Source organism: Halichoeres trimaculatus, unplaced genomic scaffold (assembly GCF_033239565.1).
Source record: "Halichoeres trimaculatus isolate MK-OKI-2021-1 unplaced genomic scaffold, fHalTri1.1 fHalTri1_scaffold_9, whole genome shotgun sequence".
Classification (NCBI taxonomy): Eukaryota; Metazoa; Chordata; class Actinopteri; order Labriformes; family Labridae; genus Halichoeres; species Halichoeres trimaculatus.
Window position 1 is genome coordinate 14,576,152 of NW_027437188.1, and position 16,940 is coordinate 14,593,091.

General features: G+C 41.6%; 1 protein-coding gene across 3 annotated transcripts in view; it reads left to right on the top strand.

Annotated features, from left to right (window-relative positions):
* The window catches only part of npas1 (neuronal PAS domain protein 1), a 48,594-nt gene extending 36,150 nt beyond the window's left edge, over window positions 1–12,444 (top strand). For 2 of the 3 annotated variants that reach the window (XM_074680053.1, XM_074680055.1), the window contains 7 exons: window positions 4,837–5,011; window positions 5,187–5,299; window positions 5,686–5,882; window positions 6,071–6,177; window positions 6,395–6,542; window positions 8,998–9,110; window positions 9,200–12,444. In XM_074680053.1, coding sequence (XP_074536154.1) covers window positions 4,837–5,011; window positions 5,187–5,299; window positions 5,686–5,882; window positions 6,071–6,177; window positions 6,395–6,542; window positions 8,998–9,110; window positions 9,200–10,317 — 1,971 coding nt within the window. In that variant the 3' untranslated portion in view covers window positions 10,318–12,444. The remainder of the gene's footprint in view (window positions 1–4,836; window positions 5,012–5,186; window positions 5,300–5,685; window positions 5,883–6,070; window positions 6,178–6,394; window positions 6,543–8,997; window positions 9,111–9,199) is intronic. The other variant, XM_074680056.1, reaches the window with a different exon arrangement.
* Window positions 12,445–16,940: the final 4,496 nt, after the last annotated feature.

Genomic DNA, 16,940 nt, shown 5'->3' on the forward strand with positions numbered 1-16,940 from the left:
GAAGGTTAGGTGTGAGTCTGTCATTTCAGGGAGAATTCAGCTCAAACTGAGTGAAGCAGTAAACTCAGAAATTATCACAATATCATTTTTTTTATAATTTCATTTTTCCCAGTATCGTGCAGCTTAAACAGGAATTCATTCATGTCTTAGTTTTGAACATTTAAAAGTAGATGGTATTATGTTTCTTGGCAAACTATTCCAACAGTTTTATTGCACAGTTTAAATCTTTTTTCATTCTCCTGATTGATCAGTAATAAGAGTTTAAATAGACAGGTGGTCTCAGAAATATTATTACATGTTAAAGCCGTACAAATATTTACATCAACACATTACTCACATATCAGAACCAAACACACAAAAAGAAAAAGGGCGGGAGGCAGAGGAGAAAAACACCTGGACATAGTTTGTGGGTTTGGAGTGGGAGCAGCCACAGGGGAGAGTGGAAGGACAGACAAACAAACGATGTTCAGAGTGAAAAAGGTGTAACTGGTCATTTGTTTTAGAGGGCATGTCACCCCTGTGGACTGTCTTCTGCCCCCCCTCCCCGTCTGACCCCTCTGCCCCTGGCTTACACCCTGGGCTGCTCCCCTGACAGGGGGGTTGCTTAGCCGGCTTAGCCCAGGTCAGGCACCTTGACCAAGGGCACAGCCCGCTGCCCACTCCCCTGGCGCCTCCAGGTATTATTTTTCTTCTCACTGGTTCTCTGGGCCAGAAGCGCAGGGGATAAACCTGGGAATGCCACATAGAGGATGAAAAGATTGAGGAAGTATAGGAGCAAAGGGAGGGAGGGGAGACAAAGGAGGAGATGAAGAATTGGAAGGAGGAGAGACGGAAAGGACGGAGGAATAAGGGCATAGGCCGTAGAGGAGCGAGAAGGGATAAATGGGGTAAAGAGAAGGGAGAAAGGATGGTGGATTAAGGGAGGAGAGAATTGATCTGGGAATGGTTAGTATGCAGCCCAGCCCCCCTCCCACCTCCTACCCCCACCCATCCTCTCTCCTCCCATCAGTCAGTGAGGACTGAGGGCTGAGAGTGTGTTGTGGACCACTGCCCGGATGCCTCATACATATTAAAGCCCCCTGCTATTATTTATATCATGTCTCTCCTTCCCCTGTTTGCTGCCCTCCTCCCCCCAGCCTCACCCTTCCCCACCAAACTGCCATACATACATGCACGTGGTTCCTGCGCACACACACACACACACAGGTTCACGCAGATGCGCTGGCAGACAACTCCTCACACAAACAATGACACACAATGACGCGTATAGACACAAAAACAGACAGTCTAGTCACATACACAGAGAAACAGAGGCGCGCTGTGTGCTTGCATTCACACACACACTCGCACATACACACTTTGACAGATTTGAATGATCTCAATCCCTCCTCACGTCCCCCCTTGCGCCACATTCTATACCTGTTTTTATGTCTGAGCCTGACTCATCCCCTCAATCGCTCTGTTTTTTTCTCATCTGCTCATTTCTGTCTGATCTTTTTTCAATCCCTCCCCTCTGCCTGTGATGGAGTGATATTATTCGGATAGGTCTTAAGCCTGCTAAAGCCCATAAGGACCAGCTTGTCTCTCAACCTTGTTTCCCGAAACCACAGGGCCGGGAGATTGTGTCTCTTTCAGATGGGCCGGACCCCTGTTCTAAGCAGAGGTATGTTTAGACTTTGTCTAAAAAACGACAGGAATTCCCCACAGCAGAAAACTCACAAACAATAGGACGACAAAACGATAGAGCGACAGAAAGAGCCCCAGATAGATAGATAGATAGATAGATAGATAGATAGATAGATAGATAGATAGATAGATAGATAGATAGATAGATAGATAGATAGATAGATAGATAGATAGATAGATAGATAAGTAGGTAGGAGGAAGGTGGGTTTTACATCTGAACCCTGCCAGTTTCTGTATCATCGTTCAACCCCTTGATGCATTATACCAACTTTTTATTTTAAAAACACTAATAAACATGTCAGCCTCATATGTAAATCAAAAACGTGCTGGCGACTAATCCATCATTTTCAAAACACACTGCTATTTTTATTTTTTTCACAATGAAAAAAAAACGAGGATCAGAAATAACGACAAAAAGGGAAAAAGTCTAAACATTTAGGGTCTTGGGATGATTTCTGGGGAAACGTACATTACATAATTGACTAATTACGTTCCCATATAACGCACAGTACATGTTCCATTTGAATAAGGTTTTTAAACCTCGCCCCCATAAATTCAGTTATTAAAACAAAACTTTTAGGACGGTTTATTTTTCTTTCATTAACAACTTTTCACTTGAATTACTGTCACTGCTCAATTACTGTATCAACTGCCAAGACAGCTCTAAAGCAAAGTCACTTCTTGTTAATTTATACTTTTTATTTAAAAAAAAACACATGAAATGATCATATGAAATTCAGAGCTCACTGTTATGTTTTCCAGTGAACACCTATCCTTTTTTGATTCACTTGAATTTTTTACCTCACCCGTCAACCACAACATGCAACTGATTAAAAAAAGTTTTTTGTTTTTTTTAATCAGTTTGAACCTTTAGTTCCATACAAAATCAGGGAGACACAGAGTTACAAGTGAACAAAAAAAAAGTAAATGTTGAACCTGCATTTAGTTTATTAAAGGTATGAAATGAAATAGATAATCATGTTTTCTTTCTAACTATTTGTTAATTGCATGTATCATAAACAGCTGTTCACAGTCAAGCTAATTTCTAGCTGTAGCATAGATATATTTCAAAGTTTTATGTTGTGCAGTCATTGATTTTAAAATTTCAAAGTGATCATACATAAGAGATAATGCAGAGTGACTGGACACCTTAGCTTAGTGTTAAGTCTTCTTTTGCAGATCCACCCATGCATGAAACATTACTTGGCCTATTACACAGCCCTCACCTAAAGAAAATTATTGATTTAAAGATTAATCTATTCATTAAGAAACACATTTATTTACGCAGCCTGTGTAAATATATCCTCAGATATGACGGTTTGTGGTGCTTTGTTTGCACAGTATTTCTCATCAGCCAACTAACGGGTCAAATTAACGTTAAGCTTCACATTTTTATTCAGGTAAATGTTTGACATTAGCCAGCTTTGCTGTAATAAGTCACTTTTTTAAATTCAGGACTCAAAAAGTCAAACATTAGCATTTTCCTGTTTCTGTTTTTATGAGGTGTAGACAATAACAGCATCATCTGTTTTAGGTCCTCTTTACTTTTCTGTTGGCATTTTCATCTCACTCAACCAGCCCAATGAGTGGCTGCTTGTGTCTGTGAAGCTTGGTTGACGTCACTTTCATTTAACCAGGAGCACTGAGCAGAAGAGGAACAATACAAAGCCCCCCTGACTGGCAGGGACTATATCAAAGACAATTTGCTGTTGCAAAGTGTTGGGGCCCAATTCCTTTATGTAGGGTAAGGCCCAAAATCCACGACAGCGCCCCTGAACTGAGCTCCATGTGTGATGAAAATCCCATTTTCTTTGTTGTTTCCCTCTGCTGATGTATGGTCCGCCAGTGACCACAAAGTTAATTTAACTTTAATAGGTTTAATGTTGTGATTTCACCAGAGCTGATGTGGGCGGTGTCCCTAAATGTGGCTAATAGGTCAAAGTTTAAAAAATGAAGTATCATAGTATCAACAACAGGTGTTGTCGCTGTGGTGAAGAGAGACAAATGAATCAGGTTAAAGATAAATGTGGTTTCATGTTTGCAACACTTTGTCCCTGCATCTATCAGGCAGCCAAATAAAATTGTTTTGCCTTTACAGTGAGACAAAGGTTCAATAAACTCAAGCTCAAGTTTAAAAACAGTTTAAGTTACAGGTGGCTCAATTAAAATAAAGCAGGACAGACTCAGAGAGATTAGGCCTCGCTTATTTCAGACTAAAATCCTCCATTCCCTCGTTTACCTCTTACCCCGCCACGCTGTTGGGGTTCCCTCCATCGTTTCCCTGCTCACTTCACTTATCCTCTACCGCTTCCACCTTCCCTGTCTTTCCTACTACCTTACTCCCCCCGGCTGTGATGTCCTTGAGGGCCTGCTGAAGCTCCCATAAAGCCTGCAGTAAATGGCTCTAATCCGGTAATAAATGGCCATGTCCTACAGACAAGGGTGTGAGGCTGCTGCAGCCACGGCTTTATCAGATGGAATGGTATTGGCACACACACACATACTAACACACACACACACACACACACACACATTCACAGATGTAATAGAAGCAGCATACATGTGTGTCAGCTCTGTCTCTCCCACACACTCATTTATACAGCTTCAGATGGAATCACATCTGCTCCGACTGTGCTGCTTTTATGGATGCCGTGCATGAGCAGCGCGGCGATTACCTTTAAATGATTAGAAATGCGACTATGATGCATTATGATGAAAGGATCATATAGAGCTGTGTGAGCTGTTGCCTTGCTCTTTATGCCTGCTAGGATGGACTGTAACTGAATGAAGGAGCAGGGAGGGAAGAGGGGAAGAAGAATAGTAATGTGACCTTTGGAGATACTTGGAGTTCACCTGTTTTTAATCAGCAAATACAATTGATTTTTATCTCGCCTGGTTTTATTTGTGTAATACTGTAGTCACTTGCTCCTCTGAGACTGGACTTTAATGTATGTGAATGCAAGTGTGTGTGTGTGTGAGTGTGTGTGTGTGTGTGTGTGTGTGCTGGAATGTCATACAATGCCCACTCTCCTTGTTGAGTTGTTACCCAGAGCAGTGCTTTTATTTTCCTGTCATAAAGTGTATTGATTTTTGTGAGTGTGTGTGTGTAGGTGTGCTGTGTTTTTGATCCGTGGGTGTGTTTCTCCTCAGGTGGAGCTGACCGGCAGCAGCGTGTTTGATTACATCCATCCGGCGGACCACGTGGAAATGGCTGAGAGGCTGGGGATCAGGCCACACTTGAGGGCCGAGGCCGGCTGTCACACAGCCCCTGAGAGCGCCTCCAGCTCTGCATCCACCTCATCTCTAGCTGGTACACCTGAGCCTGGTACTGGTTGTTCTGTCAATTTAGAAAGAAAACAATAGCAAGATATTTTATGGAAAAAGGAGACTGATGTCCTGACATTCACTTCACTTCATCTTTGTGATAAAACCAAGAAAGCACAGTTAAATAGAATAATATGCTGAGTGTAAATTAAGGATTCTTTTCTCATCCTCAACAGCTCCATCAAGTCCTCATTCTCCGGCCGATGATCCCCCCGACCGTGGCTTCTTTATTCGGATGAAGTCCACACTCACCAAAAGAGGTCTTCATGTCAAGTCTTCTGGATACAAGGTACAAATGTCAAGAGGAATAACTGATCCTGATTCTGAAAAACAGGCTCTGTATTGCTCTCCTGTTGACTTACCTACTCTGGGAACAGTGAAATAAGCGGCAGACCTCTGTCATTTTGTTTAGCACAGCTGGGGTTTCATAGCTCTGTCGTTCTCTGTGTGTTTTATGACTCTGACCTTATTTCACACTGGACCGCTGCACATAACAGTTTACAGCACTGACTGCTGTAATACCTGCAGCTGTATTCTTTTACTTTGCCTTTAACTCTGTGAACTCAGCTAAGCTATTTTCCTGTTCTCAACTTCCAATGATTTTAAAACTGATAAATTGAATCAAAGTAAGCCTCAATTTATGTAAAATTAGCACTTTTTTGTTGTATTTGTCAGGTGATCCACGTGACAGGACGAATCCGCTGCCGCCCTGCACTGGTGCCAGGCTCAACCCGCTCTGTGCGTCGACCGATGGGTTTGGTCGCCTTGGCACACACGCTCCCCCCTTCCACTCTTAATGAAGTCCGCATGGAGAGCCAAATGTTTGTCTTCAGAGTGAACATGGACCTACAGGTCACATACTGTGAGAACAGGTAAGGACTCTACAGGCATTACATACAAATTAATGTTGCATAATTTCTAAAAAATGAGCGTTTAAGTGCTCCACGATGTTTTTTCATGAGTTGTTGGCAGCACTTTCCCTGCCAGGTGGTGGTTTCAGAAGACACATCTGCTTCTTTTCACTAAAAATGTGTTCATTTGTTGCTGTGTTTGTGTATAGGATCTCAGAGTATATGGATCTGACCCCGGCAGAAGTGGTGGGACATACCTGCTATCATTTTATTCATGTAGAGGACCTGGAAAACCTCCGGCAGAGCCATGAGGACTGTGAGTCACATACATGTGTGATCTAGGGAATTAATCTGACCAGTTTTTTAATCCTCCTCTATTTTAACTTTGTGCTCTTGATGGAACATGAGGAGCCTGTTGAAATCTGCTGAAGACTTGTTGTGATCAGCGCCCTCTGCTGTCTTCTTCTTGAACCGTCAGTCTGAAACCAGCATTTTTCTCCTCTTTCTCCTCATCTCCACCCATTTCATCCCAGTGCTGAGGAAAGGCCAGGTGGTTACGGGTTACTACCGCTGGCTGCAGAGGAGAGGAGGATACCTGTGGATACAGTCCACTGCCACTGTCTCCATCAACCACAAGGCCCCCCACGAACGCAACGTCATCTGGGTCAACTACGTCCTAAGGTCAGTGAAAACCAGAGCAGAGCAGCATTTTTTTTTTTTTAACTGCAGGACTGCTAATACGAAGCGAGTTTAGACACGCAGACACCATGCTGTGTGCAGAGATCCTTTGAAGGGGTTGATGATGTAATACTGATGGATTATTGGAGGAGTTTCTCTCTTTGACATGTGAGGAAAGTGATGAGGATACTTTTAAAATAGTTACATCAAAGCACGCCATGTCATCATTTACTTTAACGACTTGAAAAGTAAATTATCTCTAAAAACTCTGTATAGGATCAGAGGCCAAACAATTATGTTTTTTTATTATAAATTACTCAAATTTAGATTTCTTGAGTAGTCTTTTGTTTAAGACTAGATATAGATTTTAGAATGAAGAATTAAACATTTGTCCTTAAGAGACAATTAAATGATAAATCTAGCACTCCATACACAAGAACACAGGCCGATGCAGTTTAGTCCTATAATAAGCTGTCTTTGATTTACTGATAGACATCCAAATGCGTTGTGAAGTTTAACCCCTTACTGCCTGAAGTAATTTACAATTATATTTAAGGAAAATGTTTTTGCATTCTTACAGACGCTAAATTGAGTGGAGACTGTAAATTTAAACATAGCACTTACAATAGTTATTTATACGTGTCATAATATTATAAGTAGGGATGCACAGTATTAAAGGCATGTTATCAGTATCAGCCGATATTAGCTTAAACAACAACAATCCAAAAATTTGCCAATAAACCGATGAAATAATGGGCTGAAGCTGCAGATTTTTTCAAAGTGAGCAGTCCCACGTTTGGTTCCTGTTTTAAGTTAAACTTGAATTTAAGCAGCAGTCTGTGAGTTACATGTATCTGACTACTTCAGGCACATTAACCAAAGTAAACCATTTTATTCAATTTGGGTTTAATCGCTGTTCAGTTACACTTCTCACATGTTACCTGTAAACAGAGGTTACGTTTACTGGCTGTCAATTATGAAACTGGACGAATTTTCCCTGGTTGTGGGTATAGTTATGGTTTTCTCAGAAACAGCATCATCAGCTTTCAAGTAAGATTTATCGTCTTGAATTTTTTTGTTTGAGATTAATCTTCATAAATAAATATATAGTTTCAAGTTTATATTTTTCCTATTTTGCACAAGAAATTAATATTACATAAAAAACGTGAGAAGAGTATACACAATGATACAGAAGACAGATACTGATCTCTGTGATTATGTGTGCAGAAAAAATACCTGTATCGGCTAAATTAGTTGTTAAATATCGACATATCAGATATTGGCAAAAAAAAAAACAGTATCGTGCATCCCTAATAATAAGTTTACCCTATAACCAATATATTGGGACATAATGTATTTAATGCAATCTTTGTTATGAGGAGAATATGAGTCAGTAGGCTTTAGTGGGATACAAAGGTCATCTCAGCTGCATCAGGACCTGACAGGGAATATCCCAAATTAGTGACAACAGGCATCAAGGGGTTAAATAGATGACTCGGTCATTTTTTTTCTTTTCTGTTAATTACTTTTTTAGGAAGACTAAACATAGCTCCTCAAACATCACTACTCCCTATTGACTGAAGATAAGGTGAACTGTAGTTTAGGCTTACTTATTCCCTTTTTAACACTATTTCTTTGGATGTTACGGTGTCATTATTAATAAGAGTGGTTTGAAAGAAAAGAAAATATATTAGGCAAAGTTACAGATACTGCACCATGGTTCCTGTTGAAGTTAAAGGTACTTTTCAAATGTAGGTCTTTTTTCTTCACTATTCACCTAACAGACAGAGCAACTGTGACCTTGACAAAATACGCTTTTCTCAAATTTCCCCTTTTGTATTCATCCAAACACTGATGCAAATGTGCTTGTCGTACAAACACTTGCACACGTACACACACCAATAACAGTACATAACAAAACTACGTGCACAGCCACAGAGCATTCAGACAAAAACAAGAGGGGTAAGCTGAATTTCAATGCTAATTGGACTGAAGCTATATAATTACAACAAATGGATGTCAGAATTTGGGGCTGAATGGTGTTTTAGTTAATTAGTGCTGTAATTACAAGGGCTCATTAACTTCTCCAGCAGCCTCCTCCTTGTCTGAGCTTAACTGTGCATAGGTGGGCTGCTGAGTGGAGCACGGAGTGTGTGTTTGTGTGTGTGTATCTGAGGGTGGGGTCTGCATGTCTGTCCACAGGCATGTCAGTGAAGATGTATGAGTGAGTAGTGTGTGTTTGTGTGTGTGTGTGAGTGAATTGGAGAGTGTGAGGCAGTTTGGTTATTGAAGGTCGTTATTAGGCTGATTATATGTTGTTTCCATTCGAAGCGTTCACTCAATCAGCACAGCACAAGTGTTGTTTTTAGGCTGTAAGTGGTTTGAAGTGGAAGATGATCATTTTTACAACCCTTTTTTCCCTCTTTTGCTTTTTTCATTTTCGGACCTATCAATCCAGTCGAACAGAGTTGCCAGATAGTCCGCTGGATCTACTGCAGCTACCAGAGAATGTACGAGCAGAGCGACTCAGAGTCAGCTCTTCCCCGACTGCGAGCTCCCCTCAGGCCCGAGGTGAGACACTTCAAACATGCACCACAGCTTGCTGAAACATACACACCTGTCTATATCTTTACTTATTCCAAACATTTCCCTCCTCCCAGGATCACTGTCGACAAAGAGCTCAGCGGGGAAAAGTGACCCTGACTCTAAAGGTAGAGAGAAATTCTCAGCTGCCAGCATCCAATCAGAGGACAGAAGGAAGCGCCTGCTGAGGACAGAACCAGAAGGCGCTCCTCCGGAAACCCGCCGCAGGATGGAGGAGCTCCGTCACGTGGAGGAGAGTGTGTCAGCATCTTCTGACCTGGCCAGTGAGAGTGAGGGGGAGGAAGAGGAAGAGACAGAGTGGGACCAAGGAGGAGACAGTGACAAATTAAAACAGGAAGACATCAGCAGGGGAGGAGGTAAACAGAGCAGAGGAGGAGGAGGAGGAGGAGGAGGAGGAGGAGGAGACACCCCAACTGGGGGAGGGGAAAGGCTGGGCCGGGCGCACAACGGCCGGGCTGTGATCCAGCAGCTAAAGAGCGTAGTGACCCCATCGCCCCTGCCTGGAAGCCCCAGCATCAAAACTGAACATGAAGCCCTGTCCACCGGGGGGCGCTGGGGGTCACACACACAAACGTCTGCCTCACACATACACACCACACAGCCCTCACACGCACACACACCCTCGAGCAGCCTCAACGGAGACAGTCCCACCACCCCAATCCCTGACTCTTCCTCCAGCAGTGAAGCTCCTCCAAAAGGCCTCTTCACTCCCCCGTCCCCAGCTCTGTCCCCCGCCATGTCCGTGTCTTCCCCTCTCCCCCGCGACGACAGGGTGGTTTCAGGGGCCATCAGTCGGAGCAGCGGTGGAGCAGGTAGCGGGCCTGACTTTGAGCTGCTGCAGAGACTGGCTGCAGGCGGCGCAGCGGGTCGGGTCCTCTTCCACCCCCTCGCCCTTGGGCCCCAGGGCCCCCAAAGCCTCTATGCTCCAAGCACCATCCGCTATGCTCCACCTGAGCTGCCCCCCTCCCACCACCACAGTGCGGGACACGGCGATGGCCTGCAGCTACGCTCAGACCACCACAAGGGACCCCCACCGGCCTTCTTCCCTCACCTGCAGCGGTTGGCTGGCCTGCCACCCTTCAGCGGTTTCTCCCCGTCTGACAGCCCGTTCTCCTCCGGCCTGCCCTTCTGTATGAATGGACTGAGGGGGGCTACGGGCTCAGAGGAGGACTGAAACTTGAAAAATGAAGGACAGAGCAGAGCGGAGTGACAGACCAGAAACAGAGACAGTGAAAAGGGCAGCAGAGACAGACGTGGCAGGACATTAAACCTCTGAGGATGTTACTAATTGGATGATGAGTTGAATAACTGCAATCTAAAATCTGTGACAAGCCGCTGCTACAGGGAATTATTGTGTCAGTGACTCTGAAACACAACGCAACACGGGGAACTTTTGACATTTTGTCTCTGAGGACTTTTCATCTTAACAACAATAATGAACTCTGCTCTGTGTCTTTCTCTCAATAACTGTGTTTCTGTGTCTCTTCCACTCAGAGAAGCCATATTGTACATAGGGACAAAACCATAAAGACCCTCAGCTCTCATCCTTCTCACTGTCACCCAGATTAACACGTTTAACCCTAAAGCCAGTAGAAAGAGGACGAACGAGAGACGGACACTCTTCTGTAGGAATGAAATTACTGTGAGATATACATTTTTATTATTGCAGTATTCTAAAAAAAATAATCATCTCTGACACAGGCGGCCGTAGGGTTTACCTTAAAATAGATGAAGACAGCCCTCTGGTGTTTTTTTTAATTGTGATTTAAATAGTAAGAATAAAAAATACATGAGTATTCATCAGTCAGCCATACTTAAAGCACACTGCTGGGACAACAGTATGAATAAAGTAGACCCAGATATTTCATAATGTATAAGGGAAGAAAATGCAATGCAGACAGGACATTATTTCTGTTTGATTTTGAAAGATCATATGTTTAACTGAATATTAATTATAATAACGTCTTTATGATGCTGCGGTTGAGTTTGTGTATGAAAGCCATATTTTTTTTTTTCATATTTTGATGTTTTATTGCTGTTATAACCGGATAATATGAATAGAAAAATGATGTGATAGACAAAGGGGATAATTTTGTTTACTGGATGTAAAATGTCATCCAAATACTTTTTTATTATTCCCAATGAAAGAGATTTTTCAAGGATGTTTTTTTCTATTAAGGGAAATGTTGGACTGAAGTGTTTACTATTATAAATTCAAGCTGTGTGTCTTTCTGAGCACTTACTGAAATTAGTTCTCTTGTGAACTCAAAGCACTATATCACTTAACACTGACTGTGTGATCCTGTTAAAACAGAAAACAATGCAAGAGTGGTCAATAATACCATAGCCTGACCACGGTGGAGAAGTAGAGAGGGGATAAAGTAAAAAAAAGACCAGTCTGTCATTAAATGACGACCGAAAGAAGTCATTAAAAAACTGAATTATTCTGATGGTTTCATTTCATTTAAGTTTTCTTCTAAATGGAAATAATGAAACTTAAAAACACTCTGAATTCTTCCTTCACAGAGACTTGAACTCATCTTATGACTGTAGAAAAACACCAAATATATTTTTTCCTTTTTCTTCCGAAGTAAATCCAAACTTCTGTTGATTAGGTTTCAAAGATACCTGAACAAAGGAATGTGATATACTCTGTTTTACAGATGTTCGCAGATTACAGAAATGGTGTGAAGTTAATTTTTTATCCAGTCATGAATGACAGAAGATAATTTTCTAGGATCGCACTTTGGAGGGAAGTCATTCAAACGTACCTATTGTAAAATTAAAATATCAAAAATTTCTTTTGTGAAGTTCTTGAAAATTCTTTGAAATGATCCAACACACTGTATGCAAATCATTTTGTTTTTATCTAAATTAAGATGATGGCTGATTGCCTGACTTTAAAATTGTGGAATCTCTGATATTTCAATTTCTCAAAAAGAAAAGAAAAAAGGAAAAAAAGGAAGAGTATAAAAGCATTTATAATTGTTTCCAGATCCGATGTGCACTACACACCCAAACCGTAACTGCCACATGCAAATATGTATGAGCGAGCTCACACGTTCTCGGGTGTTGAACGGTATAACTCGTGTGTGTGTGTGTGCCTGTGTCTCTATGCGCGCAAAAAGGTTTTGTTTGTTTGTTTGTTTTTTAACTAAATATCTCACCCCTTGCCCATCACTGTGAAGCTAATGTCATCCTCCATCTTTGTGAATACTTCACCAACCCATCAAATAAAATGAACAAATGTAAAAAGAAACAGTGATACAGATGATGATAACAATAAAATATTTCAGTAGAGGAGCACAATTTGCGGCTGTGTTGTTTATTGTTTGCTGCAGTGCTGCACATACATATGACAATTATAAAAAAAAATTGCATGATTTAATTTATTTCTTACAAAGATTTTAAAAAGCATCCAGGTGTGGTTACATAGATCAACGAGAACACACACTGTAGAGTTGAACAAATTGTTCTGTGTTTTGTTATCAAACGTACTGATGTGTCTTCTCTATAAAACCTACACGAGGCACTTAACAGACGTCTCTGCACAGTCTTTGACTTAATGCATGAGAAAAATGTCGTTTCAGACACAAACATCCAGGAACAGCAATCTGAAGAAATAAAGCAGGTTAGATTTTCTGTACATTCCTGGAGCACACAATAAAACACCAAACTAAACATAACGGCACTGATCCTTCATAAAATAAAAAGTATAATGTGGAGCAACCTTGACAGACACAGTATCGTTATTTAAAGCATATTCTCTGCCGTGAATCTTACGCCAGCAGAAAAGCACAAAAAGTGTCCCACTGATTACAGACTTTAAACCAGCATGTATTATGATGTGTGTGAGTGTGTGTGTGTGCTTGTGTTGCGTGTGTATGTACATTGGTGATTTGCCTGCTCTCTTCTGCATGTATGTGTGTGCATCTCTATGAATTTGAGAGTGTGTGCGTGTGTGTGTTGTCTGAAGCAGCCCCAGGGAGGGGCTCTGACATTGAAGACGGGTTAAATCCTGTTTTACATTCAAGTGGCAGGCCCTAGTTCATTAGAGTGAGGATCATTCCTCCTCAAGACCAAAGGAAGTGCATACTAAACAAGAGCAGTTGTTGGGGAGAAAATGCCATTGTACGTGCAAAACAGTATGTACTGTATAAGTGTGCGAGTGCGTGAGGATGTGCACAGATATCTATGTTTTTGTCTTTCTGTCTTCTTTTCTGTTTGAATCATTGTACGTTGTGCAAAGTGCAGGTGTTTGTGTGGTAATGTGTGTGTATATGTGTGTGTGTGCACAAGTCATGGCAGCTCTGCTGTCTCCCACTCTGCCTGTCATTGAGTCACCCATACGCCCTCTCTGTCACTGACTTTGATGGCTTATCATACCCCCTGAGTTGGAGTTGTGCTCCCAGGGGAAATACCTGAGCACATGTAAATGCATTTGAAAGAGTAAAAATATGGGTAGGAATAATAGAGTGAAGGATTGAGGGAGACACGAAGACATGAGCACGCTGCACCTCCACCACATCTCTATTTCCTCAATGTCTTCTCTACTTCTCCTATTTTTGTCACTTTTTCCTAACATTCTCCTCTTTCTCCTCACCAAGAGAGGAAGGCCATCCATGGAAATGCACTTTTCAAAGCAGATCCTCTGATCCATACGCATGGCATTTAACACCTGAGAGCAGATGAGCAACCTGCGCTCAAAACAATCACTTCTAAGAATGAGCGGCGCAGCTTTGGAGATGCGTGAGGCTTGGTTTGGAATTGGAGCTGAGGCTGATGGTGTTGTGGTTTCTGTAGCTGCTTGGGGTCTGGGCTAGATGGTGTTTGTCAGTAAGGGCGCGTCTCCTGCCTCTGGGCGCCCTGCCCTTTAGACGCGCCAGGCCTCAGGAGCCTCCTGCATGCCAAACAGACCTGTGCAGTCAGATGGAGGAGAGGAGAGGAGTGAAAAGGAGTGGAAGGGGGGGGGTGGTGAGGAAACCAGAAAGAAAGAAAGAAAGAAAGAAAGAAAGAAAGAAAGAAAGAAAAAAAAGACTGGAGGGCAAAAGGGTAGAGGAGGATCTGAGGGAGGAGAGGGGCTTGAAGGGGAGGAGGTGCTGGTCACACTGCAGCAGCCATCCAGACACACCCTGCATGTGAAACACAGCTGCACTGAAACGCCCCGGGAATCAGCGAAGGAGTGGAGGAAGAGGAGGAGGAGGAGGAGGAGGAGGGGGAGATGAGGAGAGGAAGGGAGGGTGACACTAAGGTGAGTCTCAACAGCAACGTGGTGTGTTGATGGCCGAGAGATATCACAGACCTTCACCCTAACCTAGTCACTGATAGTTATCACATACAATCACCACCACCACCCCTACACACACACACACACACACACACACACACACACACACACACACACACACACACACACACACACACACACACCCAGACAAGCAAGAACCACATGCTCCTTCCTCCAGATCATATATTGAAAAGCTGGCAGATGAGCAGCTCATTAAAGCAATTATGCGTGTACAGCGTGTATGGAGACAGTTAGTTCATCTTTTGACTTCCCCTTTAAGAACTTTCGACTTACTCTGACGGCACACACACATTAAATTTAGCCTTTTTTTGCCCAATCAAAAAAATATAACAACTGCTGCTGTTGCACTGGGTTACAGGTGGAGGTATTTATATGTCAACTGCAATTTAAGTTCTTTTTGTTTCCGATTAAAGAATAGATTGGCAGGGTTTCTTTTTTGCTGAAGGTATACAGTATGTTATGATGAATGATGTGTTCAGAGAATGACTTTTCTGACCTCCTCCAAACCTTTGTTCCCTCACTGGTTTAGTCAGGACACTGAGGACACATCAGTACTTTTGTGAATCAAATTTGATGGAGTTGATTTTTCTCAATTGATAACTGGTGGTATTAAAAAGTACTGTACATTTTACACTGCATCAATATATCAATGTATACGTTAAATGATAAGCCTCTGAAGACAGTTCTCTAACAGGGTTCTTGCACCATTTAAAAAGTCAAATTTAATGCTTTTTAAGACATTTTAAGACCAAAACAAATATAGTTTGAGACACAAAATTTCATTCTGTCAACAAAAAAAGTCAATTTATTTCCTGTATACACAATCACAACTCACAGTTGGCGTTTTCTCTTTTTTACACCATTCTTTTTATTGTGATGCAGAAAAGAGCTAACATAACATACCCACAACAACCCTTGTATTGTGTTAGAAAGCTGTTGACGTCTTTGGTGTTAGTGGGTCAAATTTGACCCGTGGTTACACTCAGCTTGTTTATACTTAAAAAACAACAGCTATTACCCAATATTGGTTTTCACCTCACTGCTAACTTATTATGTATTCATATCCATGTAAACAATGTTTTAAATGTTATATTTTTTGGCTCTATAATCTTTTTTCTAACTTACGATATACCACTTGTTTTTAATTTTAAAAAATGTTTTTAATCACTTATTATTTCCTATAGTGCAGACTATGGGTAAGCACATTATGCAAGTCTTAAAGAGCACACCTACCAAAAAGTTAGTTGTGCTCTTTGTTTTTAACCTAACATTATTAACAATAGTAACATCTGTGGAGTTGTGGGTCAAAACTGACCGGTATGGATTGATGTTAGGGGGAAAGCAAAAAAAAACAACTTTCTTTTTCATTAAACCAACTCTTTTTTCTCAGATTAGCAAGTGCAAATTGAAAATTAACTCACAAGTTGTGTGTGCATAGAATAGAATAGAATAGAAAAATAGAATAGAAAATACTTTATTTATCCCCGAGGGGAAATTCAGGAGTCACCGCAGCATTTAAGAAAACAAAAGTAAGAAAGTGTATAGAAAGTGCAAAAATGTCCATAAGAAATTAGATGTATGTGTATGTGTATGTATGTGTGCATGTATGTGTATGTGTGTGTGTGTGTGTGTGTGTGTGTGTGTGTGTGTGTGTGTGTGTGTGTGTGTGTGTGTGTGTGTGTGTGTGTGTGTGTTTGTGGGGGGGCGCCATGAACTGAATATTGAAAATCATCACTGCACCGTCACTATTCACACTCCCATACACACCATTAGAAGTTTTACGGCAGGTCATAGTGCTTTGCCAACTGCATTAAACACACCGTCCAGAAATGTAATACCTACAGCAAATTTAAGACAATTTAGGACCTTAATTTCCCGGATTTTAATTTAAGACATTTTAAGACTTTTTAAGGACCTGCAGGAACCCTGTCTAACTGACCTGCAATTCAATCAATTATCCATTCAGCAATATTCTTTATTCCTAGTCCTGAGTTTTATAACAATTTCTTCCAGGCAACCACACAGTTGTCTCATTCTAGTCAAAAATATTTTGTATCCTTGCAGAATTTGTAGCATGAACATAAAACTCATAGGCCAGCTTCCCATGAGCCTGTGTGAGATACACTCAAGCATGACGCCTACAGCCCCACCCAGTGCAGAGTGTAAATGCTATTCAAGCAATATTCCTCAGTGTCCAATTTCAGCAAAATGTTACAGATAAGTGTTGAGCCAGGTGTGTGGAAGCTGTTTTAGTGTCACTTACAGGAGATGCCCAGGGACTGAGAATTGCAGCAGCAACTTGCTGACAGTGGAAGACAGCTGACAGATGAAAACACACAAAGGCAGCTCTCAATGTTTCTCCAGGAATTCCCCATTTCAAGTTACCTCACAGAGATCTGAGGTCCAAAGAATTTTTGGGGTTTATGAACTTTTTTTTTTCTTTTAATGTCTTTAGTCTGAAAAATGGAAAGGAGCAGGGAGTAACACAT